General features: G+C 43.4%; 1 protein-coding gene across 4 annotated transcripts in view; it reads left to right on the top strand.

The window, feature by feature from the left end:
• The window catches only part of NUMB (NUMB endocytic adaptor protein), a 173,177-nt gene that overhangs the window by 150,085 nt on the left and 5,972 nt on the right, over nt 1–17,120 (top strand). For all 4 annotated transcript variants that reach the window (XM_068254126.1, XM_068254124.1, XM_068254127.1 and 1 more), the window contains 4 exons: nt 3,568–3,772; nt 6,287–6,607; nt 11,544–11,684; nt 14,283–14,450. In XM_068254126.1, the coding sequence (XP_068110227.1) occupies nt 3,568–3,772; nt 6,287–6,607; nt 11,544–11,684; nt 14,283–14,450 (835 nt within the window). The remainder of the gene's footprint in view (nt 1–3,567; nt 3,773–6,286; nt 6,608–11,543; nt 11,685–14,282; nt 14,451–17,120) is intronic.

The raw sequence follows: 17,120 nt of genomic DNA, 5'->3' as shown, positions 1-17,120 counted from the left end.
TAGGAGTTGAGTACAGGCATGCACTGCAGAGATCCTGCGGAAGAAGCTGTACAGAACCCCCACCCCAGGACATCATTCGCCAAAGTTACACAACGTGGTTACTAACAGAGAATTGGGGTATGGGAGTGTCCACGTTTCCAGCTAATCATTGCATGAATACAGCTGTGGTAATTGAGTAATACCTCCTACTCAGTGCAGCTAATTACTCATGGGAAGTTTCCAGGCAGTCCGTATTTCACAAGGACAGAATGTGTTCCAGACCTGCAGAGAAGTGGAATTTAAGCCTCAGTGAGTTCTAGAAATGTATATCTGGTTGCAAATTGAGATTGAAAAAAAAGCACGGATTTAAAATAGGGTTTTACCAAAAGTCAACTTTTTGAGTTCTAGTTGAGTATTTACTGTATGGCTATTTAGGCTAGATTATTCCCCTTTTTCACAGATTATAATGCTGCCATGTACTGGACAGCAGTCAAACTCATTATGCAATGTGTACATTTTTTTTATTGAAATTTTATTGGAAAATAAACAAGAAAAGAACAAATGCAACATGTCTATCAATACAATGGGCAACCACACATACACAATATTCTCAATTTTTCCACTTTTCTGTTAGGATTTTAACAAATAAACTTGGCAAGTACTTTCTTCAGCACATGATGGAGCACTAATATCATGCGGAATGTCAGTCCATAATCCCAGAAGACTATAAACAACTTGAATGTCCTAGGCCGGTCAAGGTTCTTTTACCCAGGACCTCACATTCACATACCTAAGATATCCGCCAATATAGCACCCATCACGGTAGGGTCCACTAGCCAACTCCCACTCCCTAAACTATATACAGAGTGAACAAATGCAGTGTCCCCATCAGCTCAACATCCCCGGACCTTCCCCCATGCGTTCCAACACATACAGAATATAAGCAATACTCATATCATCTCAAATTTCAAGTTTCCCTAAATACCCTTGTATCTTTTGGGTGAGAATATTATGTAGTATTCTGCAGTGGTGACATTATACTAACAATATGTTCCCTGGTACATTCCTTCTCTATAAAACTTCTCCAAGTCCTAAAAAATTACTTAGTGAGTACTTTTTCTCTCTTTCAGCATTTAAACTTTCTAAATGCAGAAGATACCCAAAATTTCTCTTAACATTCACATAGTAGGTACGGAAGGGGACAGACAATTTCTAAGAATACGTTTTTTAGCTGCCAAGAGTACCTAGTGCTCAAACCTCAACAAAGGTTTAGTTTGATCACTCTCCAGAAAATCGGGACTATGTAGACGACAAAAGATAGGGGGAAGAGATCTCACCAGGGCCGAGGCATAGGCTGGAGAGGCTCCAGCCTCAGGGCGCAGTGTAGGAGGGGGCGCACAATTCATTCAGCTGTCATTCCTAATTGTGTATGAATCAGAAAGAAATAAGAAGAGGGGATACATAGCAGTGACTGCAAGCCAGATAACTAGATATTAAGGTGTTGGGGAGGTTGTGGGCCCTGTGGCCCTCTTAGTCTAATAGCAATCAGTGTGTGACAGCTGGGGTAGGAGGGATGGAGGTGCGCACTTTGGTGTCTCAGCCTTGGGTGCTGGAGGACCTTGTCCCTGCTCTGGATCTCACAGTACCCTGAACCATTTGTGTCTGAGCCATGCTTATGCGCTTTGAGTCCTAAGGGAGAAAAGCGCTCTACAAATGTTATTTGTTGTTGTTGTTGTTTTTGTGTCATCTCAAGGACCACATTCCAGACTTGTTGTATGAAAGGGCACAACCATACCATATGATTAAAATCATGTGAACAAGAGGGACTCTTAGGACACCCAGTCAATACCGCTATAGATTGAGGGTGTTAATAGGGGCCTTGTATGGATATATATGCTCTATGTATAATATTACACTGCATTTCCCTCCAGTCAGCACTCAAAATACTTTATTGGTGGCTGCCCATGAATCAACAATAGATTCTTGTATCTGCTCTGGCGGGACATCACCCAGTGCAGCCCACTTTGATAAATACTCCATAAAGCCCTTACGTTTGGCCTTCAAGGAGAAAAGGCATTAAAGAACAAGCGACACCCATGCTAACCTAGAAATAAAAAACACATACATAAGTAGATAAATACTAGTTCTACTTACATAACAGATGTATTGTGCTATCCACGTAATGATTCCTATGAATTTTATAAAGGAAAAGCAAAAAATCCTGTTCTAGGCAGTGGCCATCTTGCCAAGCTAATGCTGACATCATATCCTCCCTGATTCTTGTCTCTCCCCCCCCCCCCCCCCCTTCTCTTGCTCATTGTGTATTCATTAGCTGCTCTCCTAACAGAGTCTTCAGACGCTCCCACTGAAGTGTATACTAGGAACTGCACTTTTTATTTACTCCAATCGCTGAGTCACCTCAGCCTTGCTTGTAAACACAAGTGAGAAGATGGTGTTTATGATAAGCAGCTAGGCAGGGAAATGGAAGAGGAGGAATATATTCTAGATAAAAAGAAATCCCAGCATGCAATTCAATGGCAATGGCTATTAAAGGGCCGGTGCTCCTAAAGTATGTGATAACTCCAAATCATAACAGCAGAAAAAGTTTTGCAAGTTTTGAATGCAGGAGTAGCAGCTTTATGACTTAATACACTCAGACCAGTTGCTGTTGAAATTTGATTTTTATGGTGACAGTACCGCTTTAAAGAGATTGCTTGCCACTTAGATTAGCTAGCATATCCTCAAAGCCCTTCACCAAAGGGAGTCTTCCCTCCTTCCCCACCACGGACACAAAATAATTCATAAGTTGAGCATAATAAAAGGAGTGGCTTGCAAGAAAAGGATACAGTACATTGTACTAGCCTCAGAGAACTGGCGAAGAGCTTTATTAGCCATCAACAGAGAGGACAGGTGACCAACCCCTTGTTCTGCCCACTGTCTAAATACAGCTTGCATAGTGCCTGGAATGAGCCCAGGATTTCAAGCCAGTGGCACCCTCAGGGGGAAGTTGACCAGGCAGGTGAAACCATTTTCTAGTTTCCCTCCACGCCAATACAGTATCATGTAAAATCAGGTTTTGCTGTGAGTGAGATAATCTAGTATGGAGAATACCTATTAATGACCAAGGAGATGCTAACTCGGATTCCAGGAAAACATTACAATGTTCTCCCCAGAAATTTTTACCAGCCGGGTGGTATGAAAAAGTAGCCGGGTGGGGAATGTTATGCTGGGTGTCATTAGGTGGGAAATTGCGCACAACTGAGCTGCGTGTGACGTCCCTGCATTCCTTGCCCCTCCACACAACAGACAACTGCCGGGAGCTGAGGCGTGCGGAGATGGCGTCCCTGAGTGACAACGGCTGGCTGCAATGATACAGCCGCCGCTGATCACTAATCAATGCACAGAATGAGGATAATTTTACCCGGGCCCTCATGGATCTTACCTGGGCGGCCCGCCCTGGTAAAAGGCTCTGGGAAGAACACTTCATTAGCGTAACATGAAGTACTACCCAGCCAATCCTGAACATGATGAAACAGACACTAAATTATGAAATTGGTAATTACTGCATGGTCTGTTTTCCTACTCTAGGGTGAGAGGTTAAGTCACGCTGTGGGATGTGCCTTTGCTGCCTGTTTGGAAAGAAAACAGAAGCGGGAAAAAGAATGTGGTGTGACAGCAACCTTTGATGCCAGCAGAACCACTTTTACCCGGGAAGGCTCATTCCGAGTTACCACTGCAACGGAACAAGCGGAGAGGGAGGAGATCATGAAACAGATACAGGATTCTAAGAAAGGTACCATTGTCTAATTAATGCATCTCGTCTCATCATTTTCCCATTGAGAGTATGGTTGAGGTGAGCCAGCAAGAAAGACCATGGGGAAGAGTTCTCCTACACAGTTGAGGTAAATATTGTACCCGAGGGGACATGTAGCATCATGAGATAGACATGTGCATGTACAGTCCCAAGCATATTAATAACGAAGTGGTGTTTCTTTTTCTGCCTGAAAGAGTTAAACATTCAGGTATGCAAATTACAGCCATTTATTCTTGTATATATTTAGATGTGGATACAGAAGTAAAAATTGTACCACCACCTCCTACAACCACTACTCCTGCTGTTGTGACCTTACGCATGAATGGAAACGTCCGACAGTGCAGTCTATGCACTATTTTAATGTCCCTGCGGATCGCATCGCCACGTGTTACGGAAAATGCCCCCATGGAAATTGGTGGGGATTGATGAGACACAAGTATCACCCTGCCATGTCCACTTTGACATTGGTCATCAGGCAAAAGCAGTCCATCCTGTCATTTGCTACATGGAGTCATGTATTTATACAGTTAGGAAAGTACTTACTATTGGAAGGAAAAACATTTTTTCTGTCCCACAAAAGGTGGTCCACCACACCCAAACTTTAAATTCAACAAATACTATTGGGACTTGTATTTCTTGTAGAAACCACAACAACATTATTCTAATAAAAAAAAAAGCTTAAAGTGAACCTCCAGACTAAAAAATCTACTCAGCAGAACTGAAAAGGCTTGGTGTTTCTTTAACAGTTTCACAGCATCAGCACTGTTTTTCTTATAGAAGTCTAATTTTTAGCTGCATTTTTAGCTAAGCTCCGCCCCATCGAAGAAAACTGCCTGGGCTTTTTCCCCCTGATCTGCCTGGGCTTTTTCCCCCTGATGCTGTGCAAAGCATGATGGGATTTCTGATGTTGTTCTCGTTGCCTAGCAACTGGGAGGGGTGATTAGGACACAGGACAGTTGGAACTTTCTCATGCTCCCTGTCACCTTCTTTCAACCAAAAAGATGGCTGCACCTCATGAAATCACAAACCTTTGCCTGTTCTTTTAAAAAATGGTGGGTAAGATATTATATTACCTATCTATTTTAATTAACATAACTAATGTAACTTAATGACAGTATGTTTAGACTGAAGTTCCTCTTTAAGTTCCTTTTATTGACACAAAAATATGTGATCCTTTTCTGAATAAAATGTTATCCAATGATTCAATATTTTCTCTGTGTGTCAAAGAATATTTTATGCCATTGGGATACCTGTGAAGATTGAATCATTGGATGAAATTTTATTCAGAAAAGGATCACATATTTTTGTGTCAATAAAAGTAACTTGAGCAGTTTTCCCCAAAGTATCTGTTGATTTGCTACATAGAGGCCAGAAACATTGGGGATAGCCATACATGGAAGTCTGTGGGGAAGTTCATACTTCCCACGGTACGCTGTGCTGGAAGTGCCCGATTTAATGCTAGCACATACTTACATTACCGTGGGGCTCCTGTGGCGATCTGCATTGGCCCAGAAGTCATGTTAGACTATGGTGATGCAGGGACCTTTAAATGCAATACGGCACGCATGCGCAGAAGCGTATTTTTACAGTACGCTTCAGTCCGCAAACCCAAAACAGGAAGTGACTGCAAGCTCGCGTCACTTCCTGTTTGGACGGATGCCAGACAGGGAACAACATCTACTAACGCGGTATTCCCAAAAGGCATGTTTTTGACTGTGCGGTGCAGCGGGCGCAACGCTAACGACAATTTGTAGTGTGAAACCAGCCTCAAGGTGTCCATACATTGGCAGATGGAGTAGCAGATTCAATCAAAACATATAGATCCATCTCTGACCAGAGAGGGATCTATTGCTACCGCATCTCTGCACACAGATTTCCAATATCTTCATCAAAATCTGTGTAGCCACCTCTGAATTCTGGGCCCCCCAGGTCTCCCTCATGTAATGTGTACCCCCCGGACCAGTGGTGAATGTTGCAATGTAGTTTTGGCTCACCTGTCCTCAAGGGCGCCTGTGTCTTCTCATGGGGACGCCTGTAAGCGTGACGCTATGGAACGTGCGTGACCAACCATTGTCCTGCTGGCAATGGAGAGAAGCCACGGGACACTGGAGGAGGCACGCCAGCAGACAGGTGAACCAAAAAGGCTACAGACATGCATATCGTCTGTGTATCTCAAAGAGGAATCTTCCTGACAGCGGAGTGCATGCCCTTGTCAGAGCAGTCACATAAAGGTCTAGGAGGTGAAAAAAGTAAGGATTTAAACCATTTCAGGTACTTTGTAAAATACAGGTCTCTGTTTTAAAAGTTGTAATAGTCTGGCTAATCTATTAGAACGGTAAGAGGTGGGGAGGGGGCTGTCAATTCACTTTAAATGTATCATTATTCTTTAAGCTGCTAATTGAAGTATTTTTTGGTAAAGACAATAATCATTCTTGTAGATTTAAGCATACTTAATTGTATCAGTTCGTTTCATGTTTTCTTGTATATATTTAGGTGTGGATGCAGAAGTCAAAATTGTACCACCACCTCCTACAACCACCACTGCTGCTGTTGTGACCTTATCCATTGTACCCCCACTGCCATCGTCACCGACGTCTGAGATCCATCTATACCAGGACAGCAAAGATGCTAATAACCCCCATGCAATTCCACGCAGACATGCTCCTGTTGAGCAGTTAGCGAGGCAAGGTTCATTCAGGGGTTTCCCTGCTCTCAGCCAGAAAATGTCCCCATTCAAACGCCAGCTTTCTCTCCGGATCAATGAGCTGCCATCAACCGTACAGAGGAAGACTGACTTTCAAATAGTCAACCCAGGTAAGGCTGTCCTATCTTTTCTTCATGTGTATGTAGGCCATGCGATTCCCCTTCCAAGAACTACATATCACATTGATGGTTTGGAATGTTGCAGCTCTCTGCTCTACACAGGGCTAAATTTCTGTAATGCTAACAATTTTTTTTCTTCATTTCTCTTAAAGGGAAGGTTCAGGGACTAGCTAAAAAAAATAAAAATCCATTTCCACTTACCTGGGGCTTCCTCCAGCCCGTGGCAGGCAGGAGGTGCCCTCGGCGCCGCTCCGCAGGCTCCCGGTGGTCTCCGGTGGCCGACCCGACCTGGCCATGCCGGCGGCCAGGTCGGGCCTCTTCTGCGCTCCATGGTGCGTTCCACGCCGGCGCGCTGGCGTCATCGGACGTCCTCCGGGTTGTACTGCACAGGCTCAGAACTACTGAGCCTGCGCAGTACAGCCCGGAGGACGTCCGATGACGTCAGCGCGCCGGCGTGGAACGCACCATGGAGCGCAGAAGAGGCCCGACCTGGCCGCCGGCATGGCCAGGTCGGGTCGGCCACCGGAGACCACCGGGAGCCTGCGGAGCGGCGCCGAGGGCACCTCCTGCCTGCCACGGGCTGGAGGAAGCCCCAGGTAAGTGGAAATGGATTTTTATTTTTTTTAGCTAGTCCCTGAACCTTCCCTTTAACTGTACTTGCCTTATGCCACAATCATAATTTTTTGAAAAATATGTAACAAAGAAAATAGCCCCTTATTTTACATAGGTATTAAATACATTAAAGGGAAGGTCCAAGCAAAAAAAAAAAATTAATTTCACTTACCTTGGGCTTCTACCAGCCCCATGCAGCCATCCTGTGCCCTCGTAGTCACTCACTGCTGCTCCAGTCTCCCACTGGCAGCTTTCTGACCTCGGAGGTCAGGGCCGAATTGCGTACATTTTTACACATTCCCGCTAGTGCAGGAACATTAACACATACATTTTTACGTGTTAGTGGTGCAACGCATAAATTTTTGTTCCTGCACTAGCTGGAATGCGTAAAAATGTATGCAATGTGGCCCTGACCTCTGAGGTCAGAAAGCTGCCAGCGGGGGACTGGAGCAGCAGTGAGTGACTACGAGGGCACAGGATGGCTGCATGGGGCTGGTAGAAGCCCCAGGTAAGTGAAACTCATTTTTTTTTTTTTTTTGCTTGGACCTTCCCTTTAATAAATGGTACTGCAAGGACAAAGATTTACAGGAGAGGGAGGTGAAAGACACATTTGGAGCATTTAAAAGGGCGCAAGATGAATCCTGTTGAAAATGGTGGTGAATAAGAGAGTGGGTGCCAGAGCACGCTGCTGTGCAAACTGCGGCTAAAAATATCGCTATTTTATCGAGGGGGGGGGGGGTGAAGGTTAGGTACTGCCGGGGGGGGGATGGGGCAGGGTTGAGCATCAGTAGTCGGAGGGTTCTGTTTGAGAGTAGGGTTAGGTTTGGTCATAGTAAAATATTGATTGATATTACCAATATTTTACTATATGAATTAAGTGGCAGAATATCTGTAATTTTTTTTTTATACTCTTCTGGCTGATATTTCCTGCGCCCTTTTCATTGGGCGCCTTTATTAAACGCAGCACTTTAAAGTCCATAGCCATGTCACTAATTGTTCTTTAGAGCAGTGTTTCTCAACAATTTATTGGTATGTACCCCTTTTAAAACCCTTTACTCACCAAGTGCCCCCTAGCATAGTAAACATTATCACAAGTACCCCTTGACAAATATATATTTAATCGTGGTACAGTACATAATCGGTTCTAAACAATTTCCAAGCCTTTACTTTTGGTTTTCCAGCTTCTGCATTGGTACAGAGGCTGTGCCCACGCCTCTACTCCATGGAGGATGCGCTCCACTGGGTCTCATAGCCGGGCGATTTTATTTAATGGAAGCATTGCTAGGCTTTGCTAAGATTTCCCCTCCCCTTTTAATTAATTTCTGATTGAAGTCAACTTTTAAACTTTAAATCATTGTTTTAGATTTACTGGAGTAAAAACCTGCAAACTATATGGGGAATGTTGTTGCTCAATGGAATGGAATGCAGTAATTTTATCTTTTTTCCCTTGGACGGTTCATGTGTTTACAGGCAGGCACTCCTACTTATCAGTTCTTGTTAACAATCTGCAGCAAGCTGTCTTTGGGTATTTATACTGGGCGAAAGTAGGTTAGGCTGCTATGTGATTTTCCAGTACCACTTTTCTCATACAGTATCACCATAGTGGTGCAGTTTGTTATGCAGGGATTATTTTTTTATAATCTAAAGTAAGGTTACTTTAAAGTGTACCTAAGATGAAAGCCATCTCAGGTTCTATACTTACCTGGGGCTTCCATAAGCCCCTTTGCGGCCGCTCAGACCCTCGCTGTCTCTTCCGGTGGCTCCTGTCACCCGCAATACAGCCCCAAACCCTGGCCGAGTCACACTTCGCCATGCATGCCCGGCCAGGCGTGCTCCCCCATCGTCCTCTTGCCGCTGAGAACAATCTGCACTTGCACAGTACTACTGCAAAGGCACAGAACACTCCTAGGGATGGAAGCACAACGGGGGAGCACAACGGGCCGTGCATGAGCGATGAAGATCAACTCCGCCAGGCTTTCAGCTGTATTGCGGGTGACGGGAGCTACTCAGGGAGACAGCGAGGGACTGAGCGGCCTCAAGGGGGCTAAAGGAAGCCCCAGGTAAGTATGGTACCTGAGATGGCTTTTCATCTCAGGTACACTTTTTGAAATCACCGATTTCTGTTGTGCATTAAGGGGTGAACTTTTTTCCACAATTTCTTGTATAGGAAATCTGTTTCTCCACCAAAAGAAAATAGCCCTCTCGCCCTATAATAGTGGGACTCACCGTTTACAGTAGTGAAGTTCACTTTGTGTGGCATATTACATAAACCCCCTTGCCTCCTCTGGATCTCCTCACAGGGATAGACACACTCTTCACACTTATGTCTGCAAAACAATCACCAAAACCTCTCCAATAGATCTTGCAAGCAGCTTTCCAAAGTATACCTCAATATTAAGCAAACAGCTTTTGTTTCACAGCACAGTTCTTCAAAGCATTTTTAGAATAAAAGTTTTTATGTTTTGAGTACTTAGTGCTCCCTGGCTGATGGCACTTATGTCCCTTCTTGTGTTACACACCTTAACCATTACACCATGCAGTGGCTGGATGGTGTAATGGTTAAGGGCTCTGCCTCTGACACAGGAGACCAGGGTTCGAATCTTGGCTCTGCCTGTTCAGTACGCCAGCACCTATTCAGTAGGAGACCTTAGGCAAGTCTCCCTTACACTGCTACTGCCTATAGATCGCGTCCTAGTGGCTGCAGCTCTGGCGCTTTGAGTCCGCCAGGAGAAAAGCGCGATATAAATGTGATTTGTCTTGTCTAGTGGATTCTTGTTTCCATGCCAGGCTCCTTACTGCTGGCTTACTGCATGACTCATCAAGAGATGATGAATGAATAAAATGTATAAAAAATTCCAGAACACAAAATGGTGAGAGAGCCGTGCCTTTGTGAGCTTACAATCTAAATGAACAGGGAGAAACAAGAGATGGGGTAGTATGCAATGTACATACCTAGAGGGCAGTGTGTTTTGGGTTATCTAGTAGGAGTGCAACTTGGCCTTAGGACAAAAGGAGAATGACCTAAGGTAAAGCTGCTTGTTGGAAAAAGTGAGTTTTTAGGGATCATTTAAAGCTATCAAAGGTTGGAGAATGACGAATGTGCTGTGGAAGGGCATTCCAGAGGAGGGGTGAAGCACATGAGAAATCTTGTATATGTAAATGCGAGGAGGTGATTCTAGCGTTATAATGGTAAACACCATATTAAGCAATATAAAGGGGGTACTAAAAAGGGAGCCTTGTAATTCAAGATTCCGTAATGGGGGGATGCTTGGAGTACAATGGTTTAGAAAGGGGAAGGTGGACTTGTTTTATCTTCAATAGTCTGGAGAGCAGTGAATCAGCACTTTGTTTCTTAGCACAAGAGAATTGATCACAGACTATATTTGTTTGCCAGAAGGAGCATATTTGTAATAGTTTCAGCTGACAGCCTCTGATAGTCATTCACACTGCTCTCAGTTGAACAGCTAATACTATGTAATGCACTGGGAAGGAGAACAAGTGGTCTATGTTGCCAAAACTATCCACTACAACTAGTTTCCGCTCATCCAATTTATGTTGAGCACAGGTCTGTCGTCTGTAGGGGCTTGAGAGAGGCTCTGTGCAGTTACATGACCACTACATGTCTTCTGCAAGGTAAGAAGCTGGGATGTTGTAGTCTCTTATTCAAGTATGTGGCAGTTAGAAGGGTAGGTTTTAACTGTTTTTAAAGGACCTCTGTTGCGAAAATCGTAACATTTAAAATACATGTAAACACATACAAATAAGAAGTGCGTTTCTTCCAGAGTAAAATGAGCCATAAATTACTTTTCTCCTAAGTTGCTGACACTTACAGTAGGTAGTAGAAATCTGACATTACCAAGAGATTTTAGATTAGCCCATCTTGTCATGGGGGTTTCTCAGGTTTTTCTTTATTTTTAAAATGCACTTAGTGTATGGCAGTTGCTCCGTCCAGCTGCCAAAGAAGTGTATGGTGAGCAGGGAGGCTGGCCAGCATCTTTGTATAAATCTTTTTCAGGGAATGCCTTTATAAAGAATAAATGCCATGCTGCGAATCCCCCATGAAGAGATGGACTAACCCAAAACCTGTCGGTTAATTCTACTACTTACTGTAAGTGACAGCAACATGGGAGAAAAGTAATGTATGGCTCATTTTACTCCGGAAGAAATGTACTTCTTATTTGTATGTGTTTTAAATTTTAAGATTTTCGCGACAGTTCCTCTTTAAATAAATAGTTGAATTTTTTTAAGGAATATTATATTCTTTCTAAACCTATATTTTCAGAATTCTACAATTTTTTTTCTTGTTGTGTTCCAGTTGCAGAGCTTGAAGGGGAGAATGACAGTATCAGCGCCTTATGCTCCCAGATAACCAGTACCTTCAGTGCTCCACCTGAAGACCCATTTACTTCAGCACCTATGCCCAAGCCCACCACACCACAGTCTCCACCATTTGAAGGTCTGTATTGGGTGGTATTCATTTTGTTAGCAGCTTATGTATTTTATTCATACTGTCTTGCAGAAAATGATATCTTATCTTGGCATCTTTGAGCCTTGGTCCCCTTTCTGTGGCCGTCACATCGCAGGGAACTTTGGTTGCTACTCAATTCTCCAGTTCTGATTTCCATTTATTATAATGAATAGAAATTGCAATGCATTTGTGAATTTTTTGTCTGTAACCATGCATTGTGACTTCATGGAAAATGGTTTATGCACTTCTGATGTCCCTGTGGATCACATCACCGTGGGTTGCCAAAAACATTACTGAAACCGCTTATGTTGGGAAGCCGCCATAGGCCGTAGTGACTGGAAGGTATTCCTACCTTCTAATTGATGACATAAAATAATGGCACCGGACACAGCCAGCTTTATCAAGGGAAATCCCAATAAGCTAATCTGGAGCAACCGCTTTAAGACCTTTATGCTTAAAGGGAACCTGAAGCCAGAAGTATATGGAGGCTGCCATATTTATTTTCTTTTAAACAATACCAGTTGCCTGCCAGCCCCGCTGGTCTATTTGGCTGCTGTAGTGTCTAAACAACACCAGAAACAAGCATGCAGCTAAACTTGACAAATGTAAAACAGCAGATCTGCTGCATGTTTGTTCAGTGTCTATGGCTAAAAGGCAGAGGATCAGCAGGATATCTAAGCTTCTGGTATTGTTTAAATGGATATAAATATGGCAGCCCCCATATACAGTACCTCTCACTTCAGTTCCCTTTAAAAGAAGCACAGAGTCTGGCAAAACACAAGGGTTATTGGCCCATTATTTGTTTTGCTGCCAATGAGAAGGTAAGAACACTCTCCAGTCACTACACCCCAGGGTGCCTCTTTTTCTTAGATCTAGTTTAAGACTCTGGACCTAATAATATTTGCAAAGACCTGGTCCTAATTTCTGTCGAAAAATGCAAAGGCCGAAGAGAATGCATGGAGGGAGCTTTTTATGCTAGTGGGGGTGTTCCTCATGGGGGAGCAGAGCTTCTGATCCCAAGACCCCTGTGAAAGTCAGTCCATCATAAGCAAGTGAGCACTCCCTGCTTGAATTGTGCAGAACTGATTAAGAATTACCACTACAGTTCCTTTTGATCTCTTAAAGGATTTACGAGGTGAACAAGTGAAATAAAGATGAATACCTGTGTGCAATCTTGTTCTATGGAGGAAGCCATCCGCGCCCTCCCTTCCATTCCACGCAGTTTATTTACATGTAGGCAGCCCCGAGTCGCATGCCGACTCCCACACCACGGGTCGGGCTGGCTTTCCCCGCATAAGATGGCCGCCAAGATTGCCGCAGCTGTGCAGTTTGTGTAGACTCTGGCGGCCATCTTATGTGGGGAACGCCAGCCCGACCCGTGGTGTGGGGTTGGGATGTGACCTGGGGCTGCCTACATGTAAATAAACTGCACGGAATGGAAGGGAAGGGCGCGGATGGCTTCCTCCATAGAACAAGATTGCACACAGGTATTCATCTTTATTTTACTTGTTCACCTCGTAAGTCCTTTAACGACTGACAAAATGGTCATAAAGTCGTAGTTTCCAAATGGCCTGCTAAAAAATTTAATTTTTGATCAGATCGTATGGCAGTCAGTTGTGAATATTGGTTTGTGTGTACCAGCCCTTAGAGAGAAGTAGAGACAGGCACATTAAATATAAAGCAGTCCCAAACATAATTACTATTTCCAGTACTACTTTAAAACTTTTGGATCAAAGTTAAACATGCTTTGCTTTCCAAGTAATTGTATCAGTTTAAGCCCTTCTTCGGACATAGATCTAAGAATACTATTTAACAAATTGGTAATCTGAGTCCTCGGATATTGCTACCTGTGGGTAAAAAAAAGGATTCTGCAGCTGAAAAGCGGAGGTATTACAGGAGCCCGTTTTGGGACTCTGTGTGTGCTGGTGCTACGGATGACTGGATTGCATCATCCTCACTGTTCGTTCTGCAAGGGGGAAGGCACAGGCTGTATCTGTCTGCCAAGATTGCAGCCAGTAACGCAAAAAGCCTGTTATGGAGGCACTGGCCAGTGTTTGGGATCCTGACCAGGTATTTTACAAGGGACAAAAGGTATTTCGCATCTGTCAATCAAGGCAATTCCACACAAACATAAATAAGCTCTGATGTGAAAGGTCTTTTTGCCTGGAAATGGGCAATTTTTTTTAATACAAGCACTTATTTGGGGAGAAGTTGTTCCAATTCCTCAGTCTCTGCCCTTGCATGTTGCAGTGATGAGAATGAGGAACCACAGCAGGTACAACCCATGTAGCAGTGTGGAAAGTGTGACTCTTCTCCCTGCTTAACCACCACTCCTAGATGCTGACAGACATACTCGGGAGGTGTGGTTTCAGTGGCATTTAACCTCTGACCTGCTGCAAGTTGTTGGGATTTTGATGCATGTTACATTTTTGTATGCAGGTGAGAAGCAGAGGAAAGACAATATTCATAAAAATGCTGCAGTAACTGAAAATACTGTAACTGCTGCCTAACATTTAATAAGTAAAAATGCTTTGGCTTTAGCAAGAACTCAACACAAACAATGTTTTCTGGCTTGTCTCATTTCAGTGAATGGTACCAGTTCAGCATTTGCATTACCCAATGCTAAACCTGCACCAGTTACCGTGTCGCCCTCAGCAGCACCTGTTCGTGAGACCAATCCCTGGGCAAATGCCCCCACTGCAGCACCTACGCAAGTCACTTACACTGGAACCGTGCCCATTCCCACCGTAGTAGGTAAGGCAATTGTCTGATTTACTTCAGAGCGTAAGTAGGGTCTTTTATTCAAATGCATAATTTGTGCAGTGGACAGGGCATTATAACTGGTATTTTGTGTCTAACTTGCATAACAAAACACTGAAGCATTTTAAATCATAACTTTTTTTTTATATAAATAGGCTTAAAATGTATGAAGAGAGCTAGAATTTGATATGTCTGTAATCAAACTTCAAGGGTCATGCAGAAAGTAATAGCTGTTTTCAATTAAGGAAACTATTTATTTTATTTTAGACACTCTATCTTTTGATTATTTCTGCACATAATCAGCGCCTTTATTTAAGCATTTATCATGCTGTATATTTTTACGAGGTTTTCAATTCATTAGTTGTAGTGGTAACACACCTTCTGGTTGGGGGAATTGAGGGGGCTGCTTCATGTTAATGGTGCTAAACTAAGAGTTACTGGCGTTCTGCATTCACCTGACATGCGGTGCAAGGAGTGAAGAGATTAACCTGACAGATACAAATTAAATTACACTGAAAAGTATATCTTGTGTGTGTGCTGGGAAGACACACGATGCAACTTCGGTCGGATCGATGGGAAACTAACAATTATTTTCGACCTGTCTGTTCTGTTCCTGATCGATAAAAGGATCGATTTTGTGACGTTTTCATCGGAAAAAAGATCCCTTTATCAATTGAGAGCAGTTTGGACACTTACACACAATACAACTTCCTGTCCAATCGATGGGTTATCGGACAGGAAGTTGCAGCATATAAGAGCAAGTGAGTTTTACTTTCTGGATGACCCTTATGCTCATCACTGGTGCATTATATCTGTAACCGCTACTTATTAAATGCATAAAAGGCATTAACATAAAGTACTTTATAACCTGCTAGGGATTTTGGCTTTCCGACTGATCCTCGTGTATCACAATTTATGCCTTCAGTATCTACTGTTTTTTTCCATTACTGCGTTGCGTGCTCCTATCCTACCTGTCCCTCTTGCCAATCAGGTAACACTGCTCCCGCTCACTCTGGTGTCACTCTTCCATATATTTTGTGATTACTGTGAGCCAATTTCAGTAATTATAGGCTCAAACAGGGGAAGGATGGCTCTGGTCGTTAAAGAGAACCTGAGGTGGGCTTGTCGAATCACACAGAGGCATGTTCTGTATACAATGACCTGCCTCTGTGTCTTTCCATTGTGCCTCCAGCCCCCCCCCCCCCCCATGTCCCTTCCCTCCCCGCCTCTGTAAGCTTCCTCCAATTGGCTTACGGAGGCGGGGAGAAAAGGGACACAGGTGGGGGAGCCGTGTAATACAGGAGGCGGGGGAGCGGCGGTGAGTGACAGGCTGAGGTAAACAGCAGGCTAGCGACAATCTGCATGTTGCTCGCCTGACGCTTTTTGTTATTGGGGACAGCAGAGCCAGGGGGCGCTAGAGGCACAATGGAAAGACACAGAGGCAGGTCATTGTATACAGAACATGCCTCTGTGTCCTAATATGATTTGGCAAACCCACCTTGGGTTTTCTCTCTCCTCTCTCTCCTTTTCTTTAAAGTCAATGGGAACCTTATTTAACCACTTAAAGGGAAAGTCCAAGAAAAATAAAAAAATGAGTTTCACTTGCTTGGGGCTTCTACCAGCCCCATGCAGCCATCCTGTGCCCTCGTAGTCACTCACTGCTGCTCCAGTCCCCCGCTGGCAGCTTGCCGACCTCGGAGGTCGGCAGGACGCATTGCGTACATTTTTACGCATTCCCGCTAGTGCAGGAACATTAACACATACATTTTTACGCATTACTGGTTGCATGGGGCTGGTAGAAGCCCCAGGTAAGTGAAACTTATTTATTTTGCTTGAACCTTCACTTTGAGGACGGCAGCCGTAAACCCAATTAAGGACCAGACACTTTTTTTTTTTCCATTCAGACCACTGCAGCTTTATTGCAGTTTATTGCTCGGTCATACAACCTACCACCTAAATGAATTTTACCTCCTTTTCTTCTCACTAATACAGCTTTCTTTGGAGCTATTTGATTACTGCTGCGATGTTTAGTTTTTATTATATTCATCAAAAAAGACATGAATTTTGTCAAAAAAAGATTTTATTTTTTTTTAACTTTCTGTGGTGACATTTTTCAAATAAAGTAAAATTTCTATATAAATGTTTGTCTAAATGTATTGTGCTACATGTCTTTGATCTTTGATCAATAAATAGACACTTATTGGATTTTTTTTTTGTTTGGGTAAAAGTTATAGTGTTTACAAATTATGGTGCAAAACGTGAATTTCCCCAGTTTGAAGCATCTCTGACTGTTCTGAGCACCTGTCATGTTTCATGAGGTCCTTGAATTCCAGGATAGTATAAATGACCCCCAAATTACCCAATTTTGGAATGAAGACATCCCAAAGTATTCACTGAGAGGCATGGTGAGTTCATAGAAGATGTTGTTTTATTTTTGTCACACGTAAGAGGAAAATGACACTTTGACCAAAAAAAAACATTTTTTAAAGTTTCCATTTCTGCTAACTTGTGACAAAAAAAAAAAATGAAATCTGCCACGGACTCACCATGCCCCTCTCTGAATACTTTGGGGTGTCTACTTTCCAAAATGGGGTCATTTGTGGGTTGTTTACTGTGCTGGCATTTTGGGAGTGCTAAATTGTAAAGCCTAAAGGTGCTCATAGG

This window comes from Hyperolius riggenbachi, chromosome 9 (assembly GCF_040937935.1).
Source record: "Hyperolius riggenbachi isolate aHypRig1 chromosome 9, aHypRig1.pri, whole genome shotgun sequence".
Classification (NCBI taxonomy): domain Eukaryota; kingdom Metazoa; phylum Chordata; class Amphibia; order Anura; family Hyperoliidae; genus Hyperolius; species Hyperolius riggenbachi.
The sequence above is the reverse complement of the archived record's forward strand: the minus strand, read 5'-3'. Positions and strand labels throughout refer to the sequence as shown.